The 22365-nt window shown below is 42.4% G+C and overlaps 2 protein-coding genes across 5 annotated transcripts; both read right to left on the bottom strand.

The window, feature by feature from the left end:
• Positions 1–9031: 9031 nt before the first annotated feature.
• Positions 9032–12692, bottom strand: LOC139375705 (phenazine biosynthesis-like domain-containing protein 2). Of its 3 annotated transcripts, XM_071117512.1 has the most exons (10): positions 12390–12692; positions 11844–11949; positions 11566–11665; positions 11207–11305; positions 10736–10845; positions 9998–10027; positions 9822–9910; positions 9531–9706; positions 9388–9450; positions 9032–9217 (listed from the first exon to the last, which is right to left on the bottom strand). In XM_071117512.1, the coding sequence occupies exons 2-10, from the start codon at positions 11925–11927 to the stop codon at positions 9105–9107; spliced, it is 864 nt and encodes a 287-aa protein (XP_070973613.1). In that variant the 5' UTR covers positions 11928–11949; positions 12390–12692; the 3' UTR covers positions 9032–9104. The 3 variants fall into 3 exon arrangements, with proteins under 3 accessions (XP_070973613.1, XP_070973615.1, XP_070973614.1); XM_071117514.1 differs by lacking the exon at positions 11207–11305 and having other exon boundaries at positions 9034–9217; positions 12390–12689; XM_071117513.1 differs by lacking the exons at positions 11207–11305; positions 12390–12692 and having other exon boundaries at positions 9036–9217; positions 11844–12123.
• A 2383-nt stretch (positions 12693–15075) lies between these two features.
• Positions 15076–22365, bottom strand: LOC139376947 (serine protease HTRA2, mitochondrial-like). Of its 2 annotated transcripts, XR_011627972.1 has the most exons (8): positions 21653–22365; positions 21108–21312; positions 19338–19532; positions 18274–18415; positions 17980–18049; positions 17767–17862; positions 16231–17609; positions 15076–16128 (listed from the first exon to the last, which is right to left on the bottom strand). XR_011627972.1 is itself a non-coding variant. In XM_071119968.1 (7 exons), exons 1-7 carry the CDS (start codon positions 22126–22128, stop codon positions 17444–17446), a joined length of 1350 nt encoding a protein of 449 aa, XP_070976069.1. In that variant the 5' UTR covers positions 22129–22365; the 3' UTR covers positions 15076–17443. The 2 variants fall into 2 exon arrangements, 1 of the variants encoding a protein (XP_070976069.1); XM_071119968.1 differs by having other exon boundaries at positions 15076–17609.

Genomic DNA, 22365 nt, shown 5'->3' with positions numbered 1-22365 from the left:
TGAACCAGAGAAGGAGCACATGAATATATGACTGTATCATCTGCATACAGATACAACTCTGCTGGTTGCATCCCACGTCCCAAATCATGAATACAAATTGAGAACAAAACAGGAGCTAAAATGGAACCTTGGGGCACACCTCTATTCATCTCAAGAAAGCTAGACTTGTGATTGTCAGTATATAACACAATGTGTTCTGTCAGAAAGATAGTTCTGTAAACCAATTATACTGCCCCTTCACTGAGACCAACGTTACTGAGTCTAGCTAGCAACAATTCATGGTCAGCTGAATCAAATGCCTTTGATAAATCCACAAACATAGCGGCACAACATTGCTTTTTATCAAGTACATTTATGATGTCATTTGCCACTGCCATAGCTGCAGTTGTGGTGCTGTGCCCTGATCTAAAGCCAGACTGAACCCCGCTCAGTATGTTCTTAAGGCATTTTTAAACTGTGAGTTCACTAGGGATTCATAGACTTTGGCCAGGATAGGGAGTTTGAAAATAGGACCATAGTTATTAGCATTTGAGGGCTATCCACCCTTTAGCAATGGGCTGATAAGCTGATTTCTAAATGCTGGGTATGGAATTGGTCAAGAGACTCAAGTTGAAAATGTGAGCCACAGGTTCAATAATAATACCAGCTGCTATCTTTAAGAGGTAGGGGCCCATGTTGTCTGGACCTGCAGACGTTTCAGTGTCTTTTGCCTTTATTGCTTTATACACCTCAGTATAAGAAACAGGCTCAAAGTTAAAATGGCTCACATGAGGGCCATCATAGTTGACTGTAACAGAGCTTACATTAGAGACCTGGGCCCCACCATTATCAAAAACTGAACCAGCAGATATGAAGTGCTTGTTAAAAACCCCTACAATACTGGCATTATCCTTCACTTCATTATAATTCATCATTAGAACCTGACACTGATTTGATTAACTTTCAGAACTTGGTAGGGTTGTTTAGTTTCTCTGTGACTGCGTTTAGATAGAAATCTGATTTGGACTTCCTGATCAATCCTGTACATTTGTTTTTAGCACTCTGAAGGAGGGCTAGTCAACAGGAACATGTGTACATTTCTCTTTCAAATTAATTCTGCCAAGTTATCTGAAAAACAGGGATTGTCCCTTCCACTGATTCTAAATGTCTTAACATTGGCATTCTTATCATAAACGGACACATATTTCATATAAAAATAGTCCCAGGCAGAGTAAACATCAGGAATCAGGCTTACTCTGTCAAGATTATGGTACAGATCATGTAAGAACGCTTGCTCATCAAAATGTCTGTTGCGGGGTTTGGCTTTGGTCATTTTTGTATTTCTAACACAAGCAATTGCATAGTGATCACTGACATCATTACAGAAAATCCCAGTCAATGTGTATTTGTGAGGGGTATTCGGAATGTCCAGTAGTGTCACGCCCTGATCTGTATTACCTGTCTTTGTGATTGTCTCCACCCACCTCCAGGTGTCACCTGTTTTCCCCATTAGTCCCCGGTGTATTTATCCCTGTGTTTCCTGTCTCTCTGTGCCAGTTCGTAATGTTTTGCCAAGTCAACAAGCGGTTTTCCAAGCTCCTATTTTTCCCAGTCTCTGTTTTTTTTCCTAGCCCTCCTGGTTTTTGACCTTTGCCTGTCCTGCTGCAGAATCCGCCTGCCTGACCACTCTGCCTGTCCTGACCTCGAGCCTGCCTATCGCCTGGTACTGTCTCGAGTCTGACCTGGTTTAGAAACTCTCGCCTGTCCCTGACCTGCCTTTTGCCTACCCCTTTTGTTATAATAAATATCGGAGCTCAACCATCTGCCTCCTGTGTCTGCATTTGGGTCTCTCCTTGTGCCCTTATAAATAGTGTTGATTTGTTAGGTGCTCTGGGATTTAGTCTTGTAGGCACATTCATTAATTTTGCGAGTTTAAGAGAGTCACACAGTTATTTAAAAGAGTCCGATACAGGCGTAAGCATGTTCAAGTCAACTGAAAGAATGAATTCAGTCATTTAGCTTGTGCAGGACATCAGAAAGAGTTACGTGCGCCTCCCAAGGGTGTAGCAGCTAACTAACTACATGTGGGAGTCCTTATCACTAGTTCACTTCAACTGGAAGCAATTCAAAATGTTAGGCTTTGGGCGTAGAGAATTTCAGAGGTGTTAAACTCACATCAATTGCAACCCCTCCTCCTTTACTCATCTAATCCATTCTAAAAACCGTGTAGAAATCAAGTTATTTGACACATTTCTTTAGCCAAGTTTCTGATAAAATCATATCTGCATTTGTCTTATTGGCCCATATTATATTTTTGAAAATGTACTTCTGACATTAATCTGTAAGAGGCCAGAACCTGCTCTGTTTTTAAAATCATAGTGAGTCAGTAGAGATTGCATGGGATCCACCAGCCCAAGGTTTGGTCGCACATTACTGGAGATCAACAGTAAAAGCATAACAATACCTCTCAGTTGCCCAATGCGTGAGGACTTGGCGGAGCCAGCACCATTGTCAATAAAACTAATCTTTTGACACAGAAAGAAAGTAATTCAGTAGTTTGAAATGTTGGAAGTGTGCCATCAAGTGTAGATCCACTTGCGTTTGAGAGTGGTACAAATGCAGCTGCAGAGAGAGACCAAGTTCCTGGTGGTATTGACATGATGGTCTCGTCGGAGTGTTTGCAAATTGTAGGGCATAAAGCAAAGAATTAACTCACCCATTGATCACTCAGCCTATTTAATCCAGGATGGCATTGAGTAAAGAGCAGTAACAGATACATAATTCCGTTTTATAGAGGTCATCCAGAACAGGTGTGCAACAACCAGGAGAAGTTGTGTAGAACAACGTCAACATTATTCTATCTTCATGGTTAAACTCCTCAGTATCCTGTGATGACATAGGAGTATGGAACGGGCTTCGGCTTTATGTGGATTCTTTTGTTTTATGCTAATCCTTAATCTTTTTGACTCAGTCATGGGGGTTTACACTATTAGAAAAAACGTTTTTTGAAAGGGTTCTTCAGCTGTCCCCAAAGGAGAACCCTTTTTGGTTCCAGGTAAAACTATTTTTGGTTCCAGGTAGAACCATTTTGGGTTCCATATAGAACCCTCTGTGAAAAGGGTTCTACATGGAACAAAAATGGTTCTACTTGGAGCCAACAAAGGTTCTTCTTCTCCAATGGGGACAGCCAAAGAACCCTTTTAGGTTATTTTTTATAGGAGTGTAGTGATGATGATTCTAATACAAGGAAAAACAAGTCATTCCCACGACGGACAGTGAGAGAGAGACTAATATTCATTACCCCTCCATCTCAGCTAAAGTGGCTGTAGATTAGAACTACAGTGCCTTGCAAAAGTATTCATCTCCCTTGGCGTTTTTCCTATTTTGTTGCATTAAAACCTGTAATTTAAATAGATTTTTATTTGGATTTCATGTAATGGACATACACAAAATAGTCAAAATTGGTGAAGTGAAAAGAAGAAAAAAAAATGGAAAAGTGGTTTGTTCATATGTATTCACCCCCTTTGCTATGAAGCCCATAAATAAGATCTGGTGCAACCAATTACTTTCAGAAGTCACATAATTAGTTAAATAAAGTCCACCGGTGTGCAATCTAAGTGTCACATGATCTAAGTATATATACACCTGTTCTGAAATGCCCCAGAGTCTGCAACACCACTAAGCAAGGGGCATCACCAAGCAAGCGGCACCATGAACACCAAGGAGATCTCCAAACAGGTCAGGGACAAAGTTGTGGAGAAGTGCAGATCAGGGTTGGGTTATAAAAAAATATCAGAAACTTTGAACATATGGCACCACAACAAACCTGCCAAGAGAGGGCTGCCCACTAAAACTCACAGAGTAGGAGACTCCCCAAACATATGGAAGAAGGTACTCTGGTCTAAAATTGATTTTTTTTGCCATCAAGGAAAACGCTATGTCTGGCGCAAACCCAACACCTCTCATCACCCCGAGGATACGATACCATCCCCACAGTGAAGCATGGTAGTGGCAGCATCATGCTGTGGTGATGTTTTTCGTCGGCTGGGACTGGGAAACTGGTCAGAATTGAAGCAATGATGGATGGCGCTAAATACAGGGAGATTCTTGAGGAAAACCTGTTTCAGTCTTCCAGAGATTTGAGGCTGGGACGGAGGTTCACCTTCCTGCAGGACAATGACCCGAAGCATACTGCTAAAGCAACACTCGAGTGGTTTAAGGGGAAACATTTAAATGTCTTGGAATGGCCTAGTCAAAGCCCAGACTTTAATCCAATTGAGAATCTGTGGTATGACTTAAAGATTGCTGTACACCTGTCACGACTTCCGCCGAAGTCAGCTCCCCTTCTTGTTTGGGCGGTGTTCGGCGGTCGACGTCACCGGCCTTCTAGCCATCGCCGCTCCATTTTTCATTTTTCCATTTGTTTTGTCTTGTTCCCCGCACACCTGGTTTACATTCCCTAATCACACTACATATATATATATATTCCTCTGTTCCCCCATGTTCTTGTGTGGGATTGTTTTGTTTCATGTTCAGTGTGACGCGCCAGGCTGGTTATTTCCACCCTGGGTATTCTTGTTGAACCCATTGGAGGTATGATTTTTAACGTTAGTTTTGTGACTGTATTTTGCGCGTTTCTCTTTTTGCATTTTTTCTGGAGGTTTGACGCAGTTGCGTCCGTTTGTTGTGCTTCTGCCCAAATAAAGAGTGTGCCTGATCACAACTCTCTGCTCTCCTGCACCTGACTTCAACACCAGTAGCGCAGACGCTGACAACACCAGCAGAACCCATCCAACTTGCAGGAGCTGGAACAGTTTTGCCTTGAAGAATGGGCAAAAATCCCAGTGGGTAGATGTGCCAAGCTTATAGAGACATACCCTAAGAGACTTGCAGCTGTAATTTCTGTAAAAGATGGCTCTACAAAGTATTGACTTTTGGGGGGGGTGAATAGTTATGCACGATCAAGTTTTCACTTTTTTTGTCTTGTTTCTTGTGTGTTTCACAAAACAAAATATTTTGCATCTTGAAAGTGATAGGCATGTTGTATAAATTAAATGATACAATCCCCCCCGGAAATCCATTTTAATTCCAGGTTGTAAGGCAACAAAATAGGAAACATGCCAAGGGCGATGAATACTTTCTCAACCACTGTATGTTAATTTCACTGCCATTCCAACTCGCCCATTAGATGAGAATGTGTTTGGATCAGTACACACATATGCAAGCAGACACACACACACACACACGCACACACGCATGCACGCACACACTGCTGTGTAGGAAAATTCTCAGTAACAAAAGTGATCAAATTAAGATCCTACATCTGTACAAAATTAAAAAAATAAAACGTTTACATGAATTCTCTCTCTTTCTCTGTCCATCTACTTTCAGTCCTCAAGGACCAGAGGGTTTTAAGTGGCAGTGTGGCACACAAAGCCATGCCAGCCTCATCTGTTCCTCTTAGACTTCCACCCAAAATAGGCACATCTTTCCTTTGAAACAGTCGAAACCAGGAGTATTTCTCTGCATCTTGCAACAACAACATAGTCTGCATTTTGCATTAGGATTTAAACTGAACTAGCCTTATTTTCACCTAAGCAAGATGGTAGAGTGTTCGTGCAACTTCAACAGATTATATTGCATTTGTGTGTATGTGTGAACTAAATATCTCACCAATCCAGAGCCACACTCACACATGAATGAATACAACACTCGAATGAATACCTTTCTCCTCCAAAACCACAGAGGGAGAGAGAGAGAGAGAGCCATTGAAGTTTATTATAATGATGTAATAAGTGGTTCCTGTGTGTGTGTGCGTGTGCGTGTGTGCTTGCGTGCGTGTGTGTGTGTGTGTGTCATTGTTTTCCTTCCTTTTTAGCAGAACATCATTAGCTTGGAGCTCAGCTGCTAAACCCACAGAAACCTTGAACCAATTTAACCATCCCTAAAAATGTACCACAGAGCACCCTGACCTGGGGTATATTTTGGAAGATTTAGGACTATTCATCATTTTCCAACCTATCTGCTCCTTTTCCCAGGACACAGACCCACAGAAACTTATATTAGAAGATAAGGTTCTGGTAAAATGATTTAATCTGTCACTGTCGTAGGATCAATGTCACCTCGCTCCCTCTATTCCTATCTCTTTTTGTATTTTCACTCCTCCTACCTCTGTCTGTATCTGCAACTCCCAGTCTTTTCACTCTCTGTCTGTATCTGCTCTCTCCCTGCATCTCCCAGTCTTTTCACTCTCTGTCTGTATCAGCTCTCTCCCCGCAACTCCCTGTAACGATTGTTGTCGGGAGAAGGAGAAGAGGACCAAAGTACAGTGCGGTAAGTGTTCATGTTACTTTTATTTAAACTGAACACAAAACAAAATAACAAAGGGAATGAACGAAAACGAAACAGTTCTGTCAGGTGCAGAAACACAAAACACAAAACAACTACCCACAAACCGTAGTGGGAAAACAGGCTGCCTAAGTATGGTTTTCAATCAGAGACAACAATTGCCAGCTGCCTCTGATTGGGAACCATACCAGGCCAAACACATAGAAATAGAAAACATAGAACACAAAACATAGAATGCCCACCCCAACTCACGCCCTGACCAAACTAAAACAGAGACATAAAAAAGGAACTAAGGTCAGGACGTGACACTCCCAGTCTTTTCTCCCTCTGTCTGTATCAGCTCTCTCCCTGCAACTGCCAGTATTTTCTATCTCTGTCTGTATCAGCTCTCTCCCTGCATCTCCCAGTCTTTTCACTCTCTGTCTGTAGCCGCTCTCTCCCTGCATCTCCCAGTCTTTTCACTCTCTGTCTGTAACCGCTCTCTCCCTGCATCTCCCAGTCTTTTCACTCTCTGTCTGTAGCCGCTCTCTCCCTGCATCTCCCAGTCTTTTCACTCTCTGTCTGTAACCGCTCTCTCCCTGCATCTCCCAGTCTTTTCACTCTCTGTCTGTATCTGCTCTCTCCCTGCAACTCCCAGTATTTTCACTCTCTGTCTGTAACCGCTCTCTCCCTGCTACTACCAGTCTTTTCACTCTCTGTTTGTAACCGCTCTCTCCCTGCTACTACCAGTCTTTTCACTCTCTGTCTGTAACCGCTCTCTCCCTGCTACTACCAGTCTTTTCACTCTCTGTCTGTAGCCTCTCTCCCTGCAACTCCCAGTATTTTCGCTCTCTGTCTGTAACCTCTCTCTCCCTGCTACTACCAGTCTTTGATTTGTTTTTTTATGTCTTCTTAGCTCAATAACGAGGCTGAAATATATTTCATTTCCAATAGTCAATAGTAAACGCTAGGGCAATAACAAAACAATATGGTTCATTTCCCACTCCCAGAGTTATTACCAAATGATTCGATTTTTCTTTGCCCAGGGGCCAAAAGCAATTCTGAAAGGCAGTTTTTTCTCTCACTGTAAACAGCCATAGTTCTGCGTGAGCAGATCTATATTGGATTAAAACACTTGGGGTAGAGTAATGAGATTAAACAGAACAATATAATGAAGAAATATAAATGAAAGGGAAATGTGTGGGAGGTGATCTCACAACTAATACATGAAAGGGAAATGTGTGGGAGGTGATCTCACAACTAATACATGAAAGGGAAATGTGTGGGAGGTGATCTCACAACTAATACATGAAAGGGAAATGTGTGGGAGGGGATCTCACAACTAATACATGAAAGGGAAATGTGTGGGAGGTGATCTCACAACTTACCTTATTAAAACATTCCAAACAGTTGATTTCAAGTCCCCTCAGAGTTGAATTAGGATAGATTTCTTGCATTTGTAACTATTACAGAAATGGCTGAAAGTACAGCATGCAGTATATGATATGATAGGTTATATAGTAGATTAATGATGTCAAAAGATTGTTGGCTTGTCATCAGCGCTTCTTTCAGTCCAACAATCAAATACAAAACAAGAATTGTAGATACTATATGCAGAGTTATGCTATGGTTTCATATAGTTTCCTTGTAATGCTTGAAAGTGCGTAGAGAACCTTTGGGCACCCAAGGGAAACAAGGGTAGTGGACCTGATACTGAAGGTAACCCTGAACCAAGGAGGGATTTACAAAGCAATGGTGCCACCTACTGGCTATTCTGGAGAAGTGTATAGTATGTCTGCTCAACAGTATAGCCTCTGTCAGCCACACTTAATAGGCTGACTGTTGTCTGGAACAGTATTTTGGATGTAAATGGCATGTTATAGAAGAATCCAGATTATTATTATTTTTTTTCCATTTCACTTGGTTTTGAGCAACTTACCCCGACCAGAGATACACTTCCTCATAGTTGTTCTGAACAAAAAATCCCAAAACATAACGTTAGAAATGGCAATGCTCTCAGTATAGTGATGCAGGTCTTTAGAAGTTGAACACATGAAACTGTGTCGTTGCGAATTTTATCTGCAACATTACATTCCATTTTGTACGACTTGAGTCGTACTTTCTTTGTGTTTGCATAGGCGGGCTACACATAGATATCACAGCTGGAAAGGGGAAACAAAATGGAATATAACTTTGCAGATACAGTTTGGTATGGCACAATTTCATGTGTATAACGTCTAAAGACCTGCATCACTATACTGAGAGTGCTTCCGATTCTTAAAATATGTATTTGGGTGTGTGTTTTTTGTTGTTGTTGCTTTTGTTAATGTTTTATCTAAACCCCTACACTGCAGGATGAGCATGAGAAAGTATATTGCTGGCGGGGGACGTTTCTCAAAACCAAGTGAAATTGCAACAAACAAACAAACAATGTTTGGACCCCTCTATAACATGTAATTTATACCCAAAATACAGCTTTTGGTTTAAATAAAGTGAACTTCCTTAATGGTAAAACCGATATGTATGAAAATACCCCCAATGTAAAGGTGACATTCAGGAGTCACCTCACATTCAAAACTTGATCTCATATCCAAAATTCTGGAGTATAGAGACATTTAAAATGTTTGCTTCACTGTACAAATAGTGAGGATTGTATGCTGAATGTTGACTAACAACTTGACACAATGGAATAATCTCTCAAAACCCAAATAATTTGTAGACACAGTCAGTTTTTTTAAACATTTAATTGCTATGCTCCTGTTGTACATTTGGCTCGTTCTGAGTAAACAGCATAGTCTCTACACAGTGAGAATCCCCTGCAGGACGGTTACCGCCTGGCCAGCGATATTGAGCCTGCCATCATCCTGTAGTTCAAGCTCCAGCTCCCCGCCACGACTAGAGCACTGATAGGCTGTCACAAAGGGGGGCAATATAGTATGTTAGTGGCAGTTCTTCAAATTACATGATTATTGATTGGATTTTACTAGACTCAAGATGTACATGTCCACCAATATCTGTAAATGTATTGTTCTGTGCAATGGAATTTGACCTCCATGTTGCAATACTGTTTAGATTACCCACCCAGCATCTTTTTCTTGCCAAGTTTCTCTGACCAGTAGCCTGCAAGGACAGTATGCGCAGAGCCTAAAAAAATAAAAAATAAAAAACATATATATTTGAATTAAAGAATAAGAATAAGACTGGCCAATGTCCTCTGTTCTTACCAGTCACAGGGTCCTCAGGAACCCCGAACCAAGGGAAGAAGTTTCTGGAGTAGAAGTCATAGCCAGGCTGACAGCCAGGGTCTCCAATACTGGTGACAAGCAGACCCCTAACCCTCCCGCCAGTGTCTACACGAAGCAGAACTGCTGGGTCTGGCTGCAGGGATGTGAGCACTGACCTATAACCCAAGACTTACTGTTTCAATCCCTTTCAGGTTACGTTGCCCTTCCATCCTCTCCATTTCCCAACAGCCCAGGGATAATGAGTGTTTTTATTATATATTTGAATGTTACCTGTCACAACTGTCAGCAAGGCACACCATTAGCATTTTGGTGATGGCACAGAGGCACACTTCTTGAACTGGCTGGTCTCCCACAGCAGCCTGCACATACACATTCAGACTGTCACATCAAGTCTTATTCTTCCCCATAAATTATAGAAACAGTGGTAAGAAGGATGACGCACTTACTTTAACTATGTCTTTAAATTCATTAAGACCCTGTGGATATTAATCTTAAATTAGATCATTTAAAGAGTTACATTGATATGCAAAGGCTTTTATGCAATATTTATAATAGCATGTGCACTGAGTGCACAAAACATTAAGCACACCTGCTCTTTCCATGACAGACTGACCAGGTGAAAGCTAGGATCCCTTATTGGGGTCACCTGTTAAATCCACTTCAATCAGTGTAGATGAAGGGGAGGAGACAGGTTAAAAAAGGATTACAAGCCTTGAGACAACGATTGTGTATGTGTGCCATTCATAGTGTGAATGGGCAAGACAAAAGTTAAGTGCCTTTGAACGGGGTATGGTAGTAGGTGCCAGGCGCACCGGTTTATGTCAAGATCTGCAGCACTGCTGGGTTTTTCACGCTCAACAGTTTCTCGTGTGTATCAAGAATGGTCCACCACCCAAAGGACATCCAGGCAACTTGACACAACTGTGGGAAGCATTTGAGTCAACATGGGCCAGCATCCCTGTGGAACGCTTGACACATTGTCCATACCCCAACGAATTAAGGCTGTTCTGAGGGCAAAAGGGGGTGCAACTAAATTTTTTCTATTTAACTAGGCAAGTCAGTTAAGAACAAATTCTTATTCATAATGGCGGCCTACAATATTAGGTAGGTGTTCCTAATGTTTGGTATACTCCGTGTATATAACATGCTAAACATGAATGTACCACATTGATTCCATCACCTACCACAGGAGTAGGTTTGTTCAGGGGGAAATCCATCACTATAGATTCCCCTTGTTGTCGCACATACAGCTCTCCACTCAATGTCTCAAATACCACTGTTGAGTTGACATTTTCTGAAGGAAGGGGTTGTGGGATAGAAACAGTTCATTGAATTGCAGTCTATACAGAAAGTGTGTACTTGTTGCAATTCACTTGCTTACACGTGAGATACTGTACTATAAACTGGATGGTTCGAGCCCTGAATGCTGATTGGCTGAAAGCAGTGGTATATGAGACCATATACCACAGGTATGACAAAACATTTATTTGTACTGTTGTAATTATGTTTGTAACCAGTTTATAATAGCAATAAGGCACCTTGGGGGTTTGTGGTATATGGCCAATATACCACAGCTACGGGCTGTATCCAGGCACTCCACGTTGACATACCACCCCCCGTGCCTTATTGTTTAATGTCGTCACTGTCATTCTTACTTTTTTTGTAAAACAGTACTGCAGCTGAAGCCAGGGTGGCATGGCCACACAGAGGAACCTCAGTGGTGGGGGTGAACCAACGCAAACGAAAACGTGCTCCTTCAATACAACACATACAAGTTCCCATGTCAGTCATTTTAGGAAGTTGTGGTGAGTTGATTTACATGTTCTTTCCTCAATCCCCATCTACTCTCATTGGCAGCAGTCACCCACCTCTTAGTTAATTGCAATAAAATAGATTACCACCAGATGGCAGATTTGCAAACTTCTGCACAGAAAATGGTAAAAGTGGCATACCTTTTGATTTCGAATACATTTGTAAGTTACAACTCTATTTCAGAATGTCCAAAAAAAGATACCTGAGCTGAAGTCATCTTTTGAATTCAGCCGTATGATGAAGGCAGTCTCTGACAGGTTCATCTCAGCAGCAATGTTCTGGTACATGTCATCCTGCAATTCCTTTGGTTGAGAACAGTCAACAGTATTTTTTTTGCATGATTACATTGGTAATATTTAAGTATACCTGTGGTAAGATAACTTAAAGCAAATACTCATGTTGATTATTCAGCAACACATGAACATATGCAATGACATGTAATCATGTATTATTTGCCCAAGTAGAAAAAAGTGTACTTACATGTAAAAGCAGACAAACTGCTGCAGGATTTCCTTTGAAAGGTAAGTTGGTAAACGCATCAACAGTGAATACTGGAATCTCCATTACTTACTAAAGTAGACCTGTGCTGATTTCACGGAGAGAAATTAATAAGTTTAACAGCTGCACGCCTCCAAATAAACTTTAACCAGAGGGTGTATCATTCAAAGAATCTAAAGTCTATTGCTTCCTCACAGTTTCTTCGTCTGCACCGACTTGATAGGGCTGGCTTGGCTAGACAATCTCCCCATAGAATAGGCCCAAAATATTGCGCTTTCAGACCAGTGCAGGTGAAAAAGGTTAGGCAACTCTGGTCTCCTAGCTATCTTTATTTCATTGATTTGATCGAAACTGTAGGTAGGCATCTGCCCAGGGTAAATGTGTATTTTGTTTCAAAATCCTTGTAAAGAGGAGACAATGAGAGAACCCCACCTAGACTATTTTGATCATATATAGGCAGCAGTACAAACTACAGCCCTGGGTCCTAAACCCTCGAATTACGTTTTACATCGTCAAATCCGAGTATACCTTATGTCCCTTGCCAAAGCGAGTGAGAGTGATGATTGGAGAGGCAACCTCCTTGGTGGAAATATATATATTTTTAAAGGTACCTAGCAAGCGAACATAGCTAGTTAAAACTAACGTAACTGTCAGGTAGCTAGCTAGTTTTATAGTTTGGGCATTTATTCCAATAAAATATCAGAATTCCCCAAAATATGTTTATGAAACTAGCTACATTTTAAATATATATCTATTTAGAAAGCTAGTTTTGTAATTTTGTCTGACATGCCAAAAACGCAGTCATGTTGATTACATTTTAGACTTCCTGTACGCCGGAGTTTGACACGTGACTATAGTTTGCATTGAATTGTGGGTCATATCAACCCCACAAGTGATTACAGTTCTTCCCTTGCCCCCTCGAGCAAAATCGGTTTGTACTAAACGACACGTTTTCCCAAAACTGCATTGTTCTACAACAGTTTGGTGGGTACGTTGTAGTGTGGCCTGATCAATATGGGTGTGAACATTTGAAATCACAACTCGTGCAGCACACACCATACACAATCTCCATCTGGGCTACCATAATCACATCGTTCTTCAAATAGTCGTTTAGTACAGTATCGTGTCCGTTGAATAAAACGTTGCACAAAGTTTTATCGAACGAAACGCACCGCAGACTGACACTGCCCGCTAAGATGTTTGGTTCTCGCGACATTACCTGCTGTGAAGTGTCTGTCACCTGAGAAAAACTTAAGACCCTGTGCCGATTTTAGCATGTAAATCTTGGTGCGGCAAACTCAAAAAACATTTTTTTTAGATGCATGCCAGCAAAGCCTGGTTAAATAAAAAGCAACGACACAACACAAAATAATATATATATTTTTTAAGGCTTACATAAAGCTGTCCCAACAGCAGAACCTTCTTTTCAGCACCATGTAGTGAATCCTTACCACTGTTACACCTGGCTATCAGCAGGGCCTTGTCTGGCAGTGAAACTCAGCCTCATTTACTGATATGGCTGACTTGCTTAAAACAAATGTGGTTTCTACTGACAGTTGAGATGTACAAACTATGGCATAAGGGGACAACGAGCATATAAGAGGCAATTTGATGATCTTCATCAGATGACACTCATAGGACTTCATGTTACACAATACATGTATGTTTTGTTTGATATATTTGATATATATATTATCATATTTATATAAAAAAAAATCTCAGTATACATTGGCGCGTTCACTAGTTCCAAAAACATCTGCTGATATTGCAGAGCCACATCATGTTACAGAAATACTCATTATAAATGTCGATAAATACAATTGTTAGACATGGAAATATAGATATACCTCTCCTTAATGCAACCGCTGTGTCAGATTTCAAAAAAACTTTACGGATAAAGCACACCATGCAATAATCTGAGACGGTGCTCAGAAAATAAAATTATCCGCCATGTTGGAGTCAACAGAAATCAGAAATCACATTATAAATATTCCCTTACCTTTGACGATCTTCATCAGAATGCACTCCCAGGAATCCTAGTTCCACAATAAATGCTTGATTTGTTCGATAATGTCCATTATTTATGTCCAAGTAGCTACTTTTGTTTGTGCGTTTAGTACACAAATCCAAACGCTCATGCAGGTCCATTCAAACGTCGGACGAAAACTTCAAAAAGTTATATTACAGGTCGAAGAAACTTGTAAAACTAGGTATAGAATCAATCTTTAGGATGTTGTTATCATAAATCTTCAATAAAGTTCCAACCGGATAATTTCTATGTCTGTAGCGAAGCCATGGAACGCAGGTCGCTATCATGTGAAATGCGCGTGACCAGGACCTGGCTCTCTGCCAGACCACTGATTCAAAGAGCTCCCATCCGGCTCCACAACACAATAGAAGCCTCATTCAAGTTTCTAAAGACGGTTGACATCTAGTGGAAGCCCTAGGAAGTGTAACTTTATCCATATCCCACTGTGTATTCAATAGGGGCGGGGTTGAAAATCGACCAACCTTAGATTTCCCACTTCCTGTTTGTATTTCTTCTCAGGTTTTTGCCTGCCACATGAGTTGTGTTATACACAGGCATCATTTAAACAGTTTTTGAAACTTCAGTGTTTTCTATCCAATACTAATAATAATATGCATATATTAGCAACTGGGACTGAGGAGCAGGCTATTTACACTGGGCACCTTTCATCCAAGCTACTCGATACTGCCCCTGCAGCCATAATAATTTTTAACTATTGCCCCGTTATGATAACCCCTTTCAATGAGAACCATTACATAAATCATTGAGTTTTTTTGTTCTGAAGAACATTGATATATTGAGCTCTTCTTAATCTCAACTGCTAGTGGAGCATCTAAAATGTGTAAATACAATATATTGTATCATCTCCTCTGATACCATCATCTGCCTGTATTTCAGAAAACACGCAGATGACCATGGTTGAATCAATGTTTTTAATTTCTGGATTTATTTATTTTTAGGTTTTAGGCCATGGTGATGGTTTCTATGGTAACTCAAGAGTCATGGGCTCAAGAGTGAGTGGACTGAGGGGGATGTTCTAAAACGGAGTTAACTAAACCTTGAAGTCTTGAAGATTGAATTTGGATGAATTTGAATGTTTTTACGTTCATGAAAAGTACCTACTTAGAATATTTTCCGGTCTTAGAGTGGTATAAAAAAAATAGATATATACACAGTACCAGTCAATTTTGGACACACCTACTCCTTCCAGGGGTTTTTATTTTTTCTACAATGTAGAATAATAGTGAAGACATCAACACTATGAACACATATGGAATCATGTAGTAACCAAAAACAGTGTTAAACAAACCAAAATATATTTGAGATTCTTAATTGTAGCCACCCTTTATTTAATAAAATGCATCCAGATAATTATCCGACATGAGAAAATGGGTTGTTATCGGTGAGCTGTTTCTGATTTGAGCCAATGAATGTGGTTGTGTTTTGATCAGCTAGCTAGCTAAAATAAAGTTGTACCAGCCAAAGGAGCGCTAACATTGGCTTGCTAGCTAACCAACAAGCGAGGAAACCTAGCTATATTTAGCTAAGAAATGGTTTAAATTCCCTAAAATAATCATATTTTAAAATGTAGTTAAATTTGGTTTTAAAATATGTTTTTGAACAGATATTTTGATCTTCATCCATAGCCACTTGTTATGAACATGTCTGGTATTCATTCAAAGTGTTTCTGTGGTACTCAGAGGCTGAGAAATTGGCAATTTCGCTAATCTGACATACCGGTACAACCTAAGATAGCCACCAGTAACAGACCTTTAGCTCACACTTTTCAATGCTATAGGTTATCAACTCAGTTCCAACTGCATCTGAAGGATGAGACTAGAGACATTGACTGTAAGGTAATATGTATTTGCATTTGTTATTTTTGAGTTTGTGGCTGTCACACCACTCGAATGTCTAAATCTGGGGTGGTTGCATATCCATATCTTTCCAGAGTGCATACTTCTCCATCTCTGACAAATTTGTTTAACAATGGAGTCCACATTTTCAGCTCCAACACTTCAATTTTTAGAACATAATTTGAAGTGCAAATTACAAAAAAAAGACGCCTTTTGCATGTGGAAATGTTGTATAATTACTTTCAGTGTAAAAAACAACAACATGGAAATTAAACAACATTTTCAGGCAGGCATTTGTCTGTGATCGAAAAAGGAAAATCACATAAGCCCCACAATGCCTACTTCAATGCTCTAATAAAGTTATCCAGCACACAGCTTGGACCTACTACAGTAGTTTTGAATCCTAACTAACCTGTCTATATGTTGTTTGAAATACAATAGACCAACATAGCTGCTGTAGTAGGTCAAAGCTGTCTGCTGGAACCCCTTGGTAGAGCATCACTGAAGTTAGGCATTGTGGTGCTCATGTTAATTTACTTTTTTGGCTTAAGATCAATACCTACTTCTCACAACCCAACCTGAACCTTTAAAACCACACTATTTAAGACACAGGCAGGAAGTAGAAAGGGAAATATGCTAACCTACTACCTGCTTTACCAAAAACAAACAAAGTGTGTTGTACAGTAATCTCTCAGACTAACATGAGTTTTTCTGTTCTGGGATGCTGAGATTGGTAGGACTGTATCTGACTTAGAAATATCAACATTTTAAAATAGTTTATTGTAGTGACTTTCAGTAAAAATATTGTGCACACAACTGATAGTGTATTATAGTGAAAACCCTAATTACAATCTTGGGCGGGATTAAATCTGAAAGCACTTGTAGACAATGCAACTTTTAAAGACAATTTCACAGCATTTGCAGAGATGGCATTAATGGTAAACATTTCATATGTTGGCTGTATTAAAAATTACCTTTAAAATGTCAAGCACGCTATAACGCGGATCTACCACAGACCGGATTGAATCACACCCCTTGTTGGTTATATCAGATCTTCAATGAAGTTGTAATTAAATCCCAGAACAGATCAATTAACAGAAGTTAATTGATGATGGATGTACTGTATATTGATGTCATAACTGTAAATACTTCAGTGCAGAGCCTTATAGCTCAATATGTTAGTATAAGTATCTGTTTCATTATAAATCACATGGTGGTCTGTTGAGGGCAGTGTCTTGGTTTGAACCCAATCAGTCACAACCAACTGTCACTTCCTTCAGCCTTCAGTTACAGTATCTAATACTGTGTTAATCATAGCCCATCTTATCTCACGACTGTAAACCCATGGTAGGCAGAGTTCGAGAGCATCAAAACTGCGATGTAATCGTGCAAATTGTGACTGATGGATCTACAAATAATATTGGAGTAGTTATTTATGATACAAGGTGATTTGTATATCAGTCAGACTGGACTCGGCTTTAAAGTCGGCTGCTATCTGTTAATAGGCCATCTTATATCTTACATGACTTCTGTCCTGTGGTTTATTTAATGTGTAGAACCACACAGACAGTGATGTGATAGCATGTTGTGGGTGGGATCATTCAGTATCCCCGTCCTCTTCAGTGCACCAACTGTCCTCTTCTTCGTACACTACCTCAATGTCATGCGGCTCCACTAACTGGCAACGTTTGATGACATCACTCTGTGAACTCTGGGGTCATGTGTAGTCTGAGTAGGTCCTGACCCCTTCTGATCACCATGGTGATGCTGTCGCTGGTCCTCACGGCATTGTAAATCTCCTCTGACGTGTTCACCTTGGTGCCATTGATCTCCAGCACTATGTCACCTGGCTTCATACCTGCCCTGTGGAGGGTTATAACAACACGGTCACCTAGCTTCATAACTGCCCTGGAATTTTTTTATTGAAATATACCTTTAGAGTGCATTCCACATTCTTAAGTGTATTTCACTGACACAGGAAGAAAGAATAAACAATGTACACATCAGTTGAATTGCTCACCTGTTGGCTGGAGAGCCCATGATGACCCGGTGGATCATGATCCCGTAAGTGACATCCGGGAAGGAGGGATCCCTCAGCTTCAACTCGGCAATGATACTGCAACAGAATAGACATCCAACTATGGCTAAATCCTCCACTGTCATTCATCCTACCCCAGGTAGGTGATAGCTTTCCTGTTCACTCAGGTGCAGCATAACAGCATATGACCTTTACCTTGGAGTCAGGGTCAGCATCATGACCCCGATGTATCTCCGCTTGGTGTCCAACACCCCCAATCGAGACTCTAGGAGAGACAATCACAAAAACCTTAAACTTCCAAGAAGTGCAAATAACTTCAAGGTAGTGGGTCTATGGTCTTATTAGCCTGGTCTCAGACCTGTTGGTGGTGTCTGACCTAGTCCTATTGTCACACAATGACCATAGGAGCCAACATAGGAATTGGCAGGACAGCACAAACAGATCTGGGACCAGGCTATGGCACTTTGTCAGCACGGTAAAGTAACTCACTCTTCTTGTCGGAGGCTTGGTTCAGGAAGTGTTTGACGTGATCCGAGGGGATCGCGAAGGAGATCCCTGCCGTCACCTTCATGGTGTTGATGCCGATCACCTCACCATCCAGATTAATCAGAGGCCCTCCAGAATTCCCAAACTGCGAGACAGAACAATCCAGAAGCATTATTGATCATGTCATACATTTGGAGAACATAACGCTTTACTCTTACTAGCTCTGATTTTGCAGATAGGGGCTTGTGATGTGTGGTTGTTCATACAACTCGTTCCTTACAAGTTGGACGCACCGATTGTACATTTATCTGGATAAGAGTGTCTACTAAATTACTACTGGCAATTAGTTCACGTCCATGACCAGACTAGTGGAGTTACGTCGACGACAGTGGACCACAAAGCTTTACTAGCAGGCTAGGGTTAGAGTCAATGCTTTACTAGCAGGCTAGGGTAAGAGTCAATGCTTTACCAGCAGGCTAGGGTTAGAGTCAATGCTTTACTAGCAGGCTAGGGTTAGAGTCAATGCTTTACTAGCAGGCTAGGGTTAGAGTCAATGCTTTACTAGCAGGCTAGGGTCACTGTCAATGCTTTACTAGCAGGCTAGGGTTAGAGTCAATGCTTTACTAGCAGGTTAGGGTTAGAGTCAATGCTTTACTAGCAGGCTAGGGTTAGAGTCAATGCTTTACCAGCAGGCTAGGGTTAGAGTCAATGCTTTACTAGCAGGCTAGGGTAAGAGTCAATGCTTTACCAGCAGGCTAGGGTTAGAGTCAATGCTTTACTAGCAGGCTAGGGTTAGAGTCAATGCTTTACTAGCAGGTTAGGGTTAGAGTCAATGCTTTACTAGCAGGCTAGGGTTAGAGTCAATGCTTTACTAGCAGGCTAGGGTTAGAGTCAATGCTTTACTAGCAGGTTAGGGTTAGAGTCAATGCTTTACTAGCAGGCTAGGGTTACTGTCAATGCTTTACTAGCAGGCTAGGGTAAGAGTCAATGCTTTACTAGCAGGCTAGGGTCACTGTCAATGCTTTACTAGCAGGTTAGGGTTACTGTAAACAGACCAGGGTACTCACATCGATGGCAGCGTCTGTCTGGATATAGTCCATGTTGGGTTTGGACAGACCCAGCTCCTTGCTGCCCCGCTGGACTGAAGAGACAATACCTGACGTGATGGTGTTCCTCAGGGCAAACGGGCTGCCCATGGCAACCACAAACTCCCCCTGACGCACATCCGACGACAGCCCCAGAGAGAGGGTAGGGAGAGGGTGCTACAGAGAGGAGAGAGACACAGTTAGAGAGTAGGGAGAGGGGGCTACAGAGAGGAGAGAGACACAGTTAGAGGGTAGGGAGAGGCGGCTACAGAGAGGAGAGAGACACAGTTAGAGGGTAGGGAGAGGGTGCTACAGAGAGGAGAGAGACACAGTTAGAGGGTAGGGAGAGGGGGCTACAGAGAGGAGAGAGACACAGTTAGAGGGTAGGGAGAGGGGGCTACAGAGAGGAGAGAGACGGAAAGGGTGCTATAGATATGGAGATGGTGATACAGAGGAGAGAGACACAGTTAGAGGGTAGGGAGAGGGGGCTACAGAGAGGAGAGAGACGGAAAGGGTGCTATAGAGATGGATATGGTGATACAGAGGAGAGAGACACAGTTCGAGGGTAATGAGAGGGGGCTACAGAGACGACAGACGGAGAGGGTGATACAAAGAGGAGAGGGTGCTACAGAGAGGAGAGAGAGAGACGGAGAGGATGCTACAGAGAGGAGATGGTGCTACGGAGAGGGTGCTACAGAGAGGAGATGGTGCTACGGAGAGGAGAGCGAGACGGAGAGGGTGCTACGGAGAGGAGAGAGAGATGGAGAGGGTGCTACGGAGAGGAGAAAGAGACGGAGAGGGTGCTACGGAGAGGAGAAAGAGACGGAGAGGGTGCTACGGAGAGGAGAGAGACGGAGAGGGTGCTACGGAGAGGAGAGAGAGACGGAGAGGGTGCTACGGAGAGGAGAAAGAGAGACGGAGAGGGTGCTACGGAGAGGAGAAAGAGAGACGGAGAGGGTGCTACGGAGAGGAGAAAGAGAGACGGAGAGGGTGCTACAGAGAGGAGAGAGAGACGGAGGGGGTGCTACAGAGAAGAGAGAGAGACGGAGGGGGTGCTACAGAGAGGAGAGAGAGACGGAGGGGGTGCTACAGAGAGGAGAGAGAGACGGAGAGGGTGCTACAGAGAGGAGAGAGACGGAGGGGGTGCTACAGAGAGGAGAGAGAGACGGAGAGGGTGCTACAGAGAGGAGAGAGAGAGAGACGGAGAGGGTGCTACAGAGAGGAGAGAGAGAGACGGAGAGGGTGCTACAGAGAGGAGAGAGAGAGACGGAGAGGGTGCTACAGAGAGGAGAGAGAGACGGAGAGGGTGCTACAGAGAGGAGAGAGAGAGAGACGGAGAGGGTGCTACAGAGAGGAGAGAGAGAGACGGAGAGGGTGCTACAGAGAGGAGAGAGAGACGGAGAGGGTGCTACAGAGAGGAGATGGTGCTACAGAGAGGAGAGAGATATGGAGAGGGTGCTACAGAGAGGAGAGAGATATGGAGAGGAGAGAGATATGGAGAGGAGAGAGATATGGAGAGGAGAGAGATATGGAGAGGGTGCTACGGAGAGGAGAGAGATATGGAGAGGGTGCTACAGAGAAGAGGGAGACGGGGAGGGTGCTACAGAGAAGAGAGAGACGGGGAGGGTGCTAAAGAGAAGAGAGAGACGGGGAGGGTGCTACAGAGAGGAGAAAATGCTACAGAGGGTGATAAAGAGAGGAGACAGACCGAGAGGGTAGGGTGAGTGTCATGCCTCAATCATAACCTCTTACCTGGGCATTGATTTTTATAGTGGCTATGTCCGCCACCTGATCGACGTCTTGCACAGTGGCGTTATACGTCTCCCCATTGGTTAGCTTGACCCGGACTCCTCTCTTATTGGCCACTACATGGGCATTGGTGACTATGAGCCCATCACTGCTGACAATGAAACCAGAACCGTTGGAGATGGGGACTTCCCGACCAGAGAACGGGTGCCTGTCAGTATCATAGTTGAACATTACAGGTTACGTTATTGTTCATTGGTTATAATGGACATTTAGAACGCTCTTTCACAATCCCCTAAATACACACACACACATTGAAAGTCATTGGGTCAGATGCAGTGCGGAGTCCCTGGATGGAGAGCAATTGTTGGTCAGGGGTTATCATCAACTTGGTCTCAGATCTGTATGTGCTCTTGCCAACATTGCCAATCCAAACATGACATGATCATCAGTGACATGGAGGAGTTGGTACGATAGCACAAACGGGACTGGCACTATTGTATTTTGTTATCAAAACAAACTAGCCCATCAAAGCGGTCATGTGATCTTACCTGCCGACGATTTCAATATACACGACAGCGGGCGTAGATTTTTCCACCACATCCGCAATGAAGTTGAACTTGAATCGTGGACTGTCGGGTTTAAAAGGAGAGGCACAGTGGGCTGTTGACAAGACACGTTCTAGGATCGAATCACAAAGTAAACCTCTCCTCTCACAAACGTTGTCCTCCTCGTCCCCTCTGAAATGCAGAACTGCCGCACTACCGAGTCCCAACCCAACAGCAACTGACTTGAGGAGAGTAGTCCGCTCTGAGCCACTGCCCCTGCCGCCTCCTGCGCTCCAAATGGTCGGAACATTGTTGACATGACAGGTGTTTGCGTCTCCCGTTGAGTGCTGTTTGTAACCGACAGAAACACCGGAAACTCGTCCTAGTGTTCGCTCGTTCAAAATGTTACATTTTCGGAGATATTCCCCAGTGTACCTCCTGATTATCCAGAAGAGCGGACGATTGACATGTGTTGACATGTTGTTGCATCAGTCAGAATGCAGTAAAATAACTTTTACAACAAATTCAACAATTCACACTCCTTTCTTGACCATATGGATCTTCAACTATTACTGACCTTAGTAACCTACGGATTTATAAAAACGTAATCATAAAACTGTGGCTACTGGCTAGATCCACGTTCCAGCTATCAGACCACGACCTAACGAGGTCGAAAAAATAACCAGCGTCTCGTAGAGTAACACACAAATAAAAGT

Source organism: Oncorhynchus clarkii, chromosome 20 (assembly GCF_045791955.1).
Source record: "Oncorhynchus clarkii lewisi isolate Uvic-CL-2024 chromosome 20, UVic_Ocla_1.0, whole genome shotgun sequence".
NCBI classification, from domain to species: domain Eukaryota; kingdom Metazoa; phylum Chordata; class Actinopteri; order Salmoniformes; family Salmonidae; genus Oncorhynchus; species Oncorhynchus clarkii.
This window is presented reverse-complemented; position numbering and strand designations above follow the sequence as displayed.

Excerpts from the sequence above, each read along its gene's own strand:
- LOC139375705 (XM_071117512.1), bottom strand. The coding sequence starts at position 11,927 with ATGGAGATTCCAGTATTCACTGTTGATGCGTTTACCAACTTACCTTTC. Across the intron at positions 10,846-11,206 it reads AGTACTGTTTTACAAAAAAA|AAAATGTCAACTCAACAGTG; the intron begins GTAAGAATGACA and ends CCCTTCCTTCAG. Across the intron at positions 9,911-9,997 it reads AATTTAAAGACATAGTTAAA|GCTGCTGTGGGAGACCAGCC; the intron begins GTAAGTGCGTCA and ends GTGTATGTGCAG.
- LOC139376947 (XM_071119968.1), bottom strand. The coding sequence starts at position 22,128 with ATGTCAACACATGTCAATCGTCCGCTCTTCTGGATAATCAGGAGGTAC. Across the intron at positions 21,313-21,652 it reads TATATTGAAATCGTCGGCAG|GCACCCGTTCTCTGGTCGGG; the intron begins GTAAGATCACAT and ends TGATACTGACAG. Across the intron at positions 18,416-19,337 it reads AGACAGACGCTGCCATCGAT|TTTGGGAATTCTGGAGGGCC; the intron begins GTGAGTACCCTG and ends TCTGTCTCGCAG.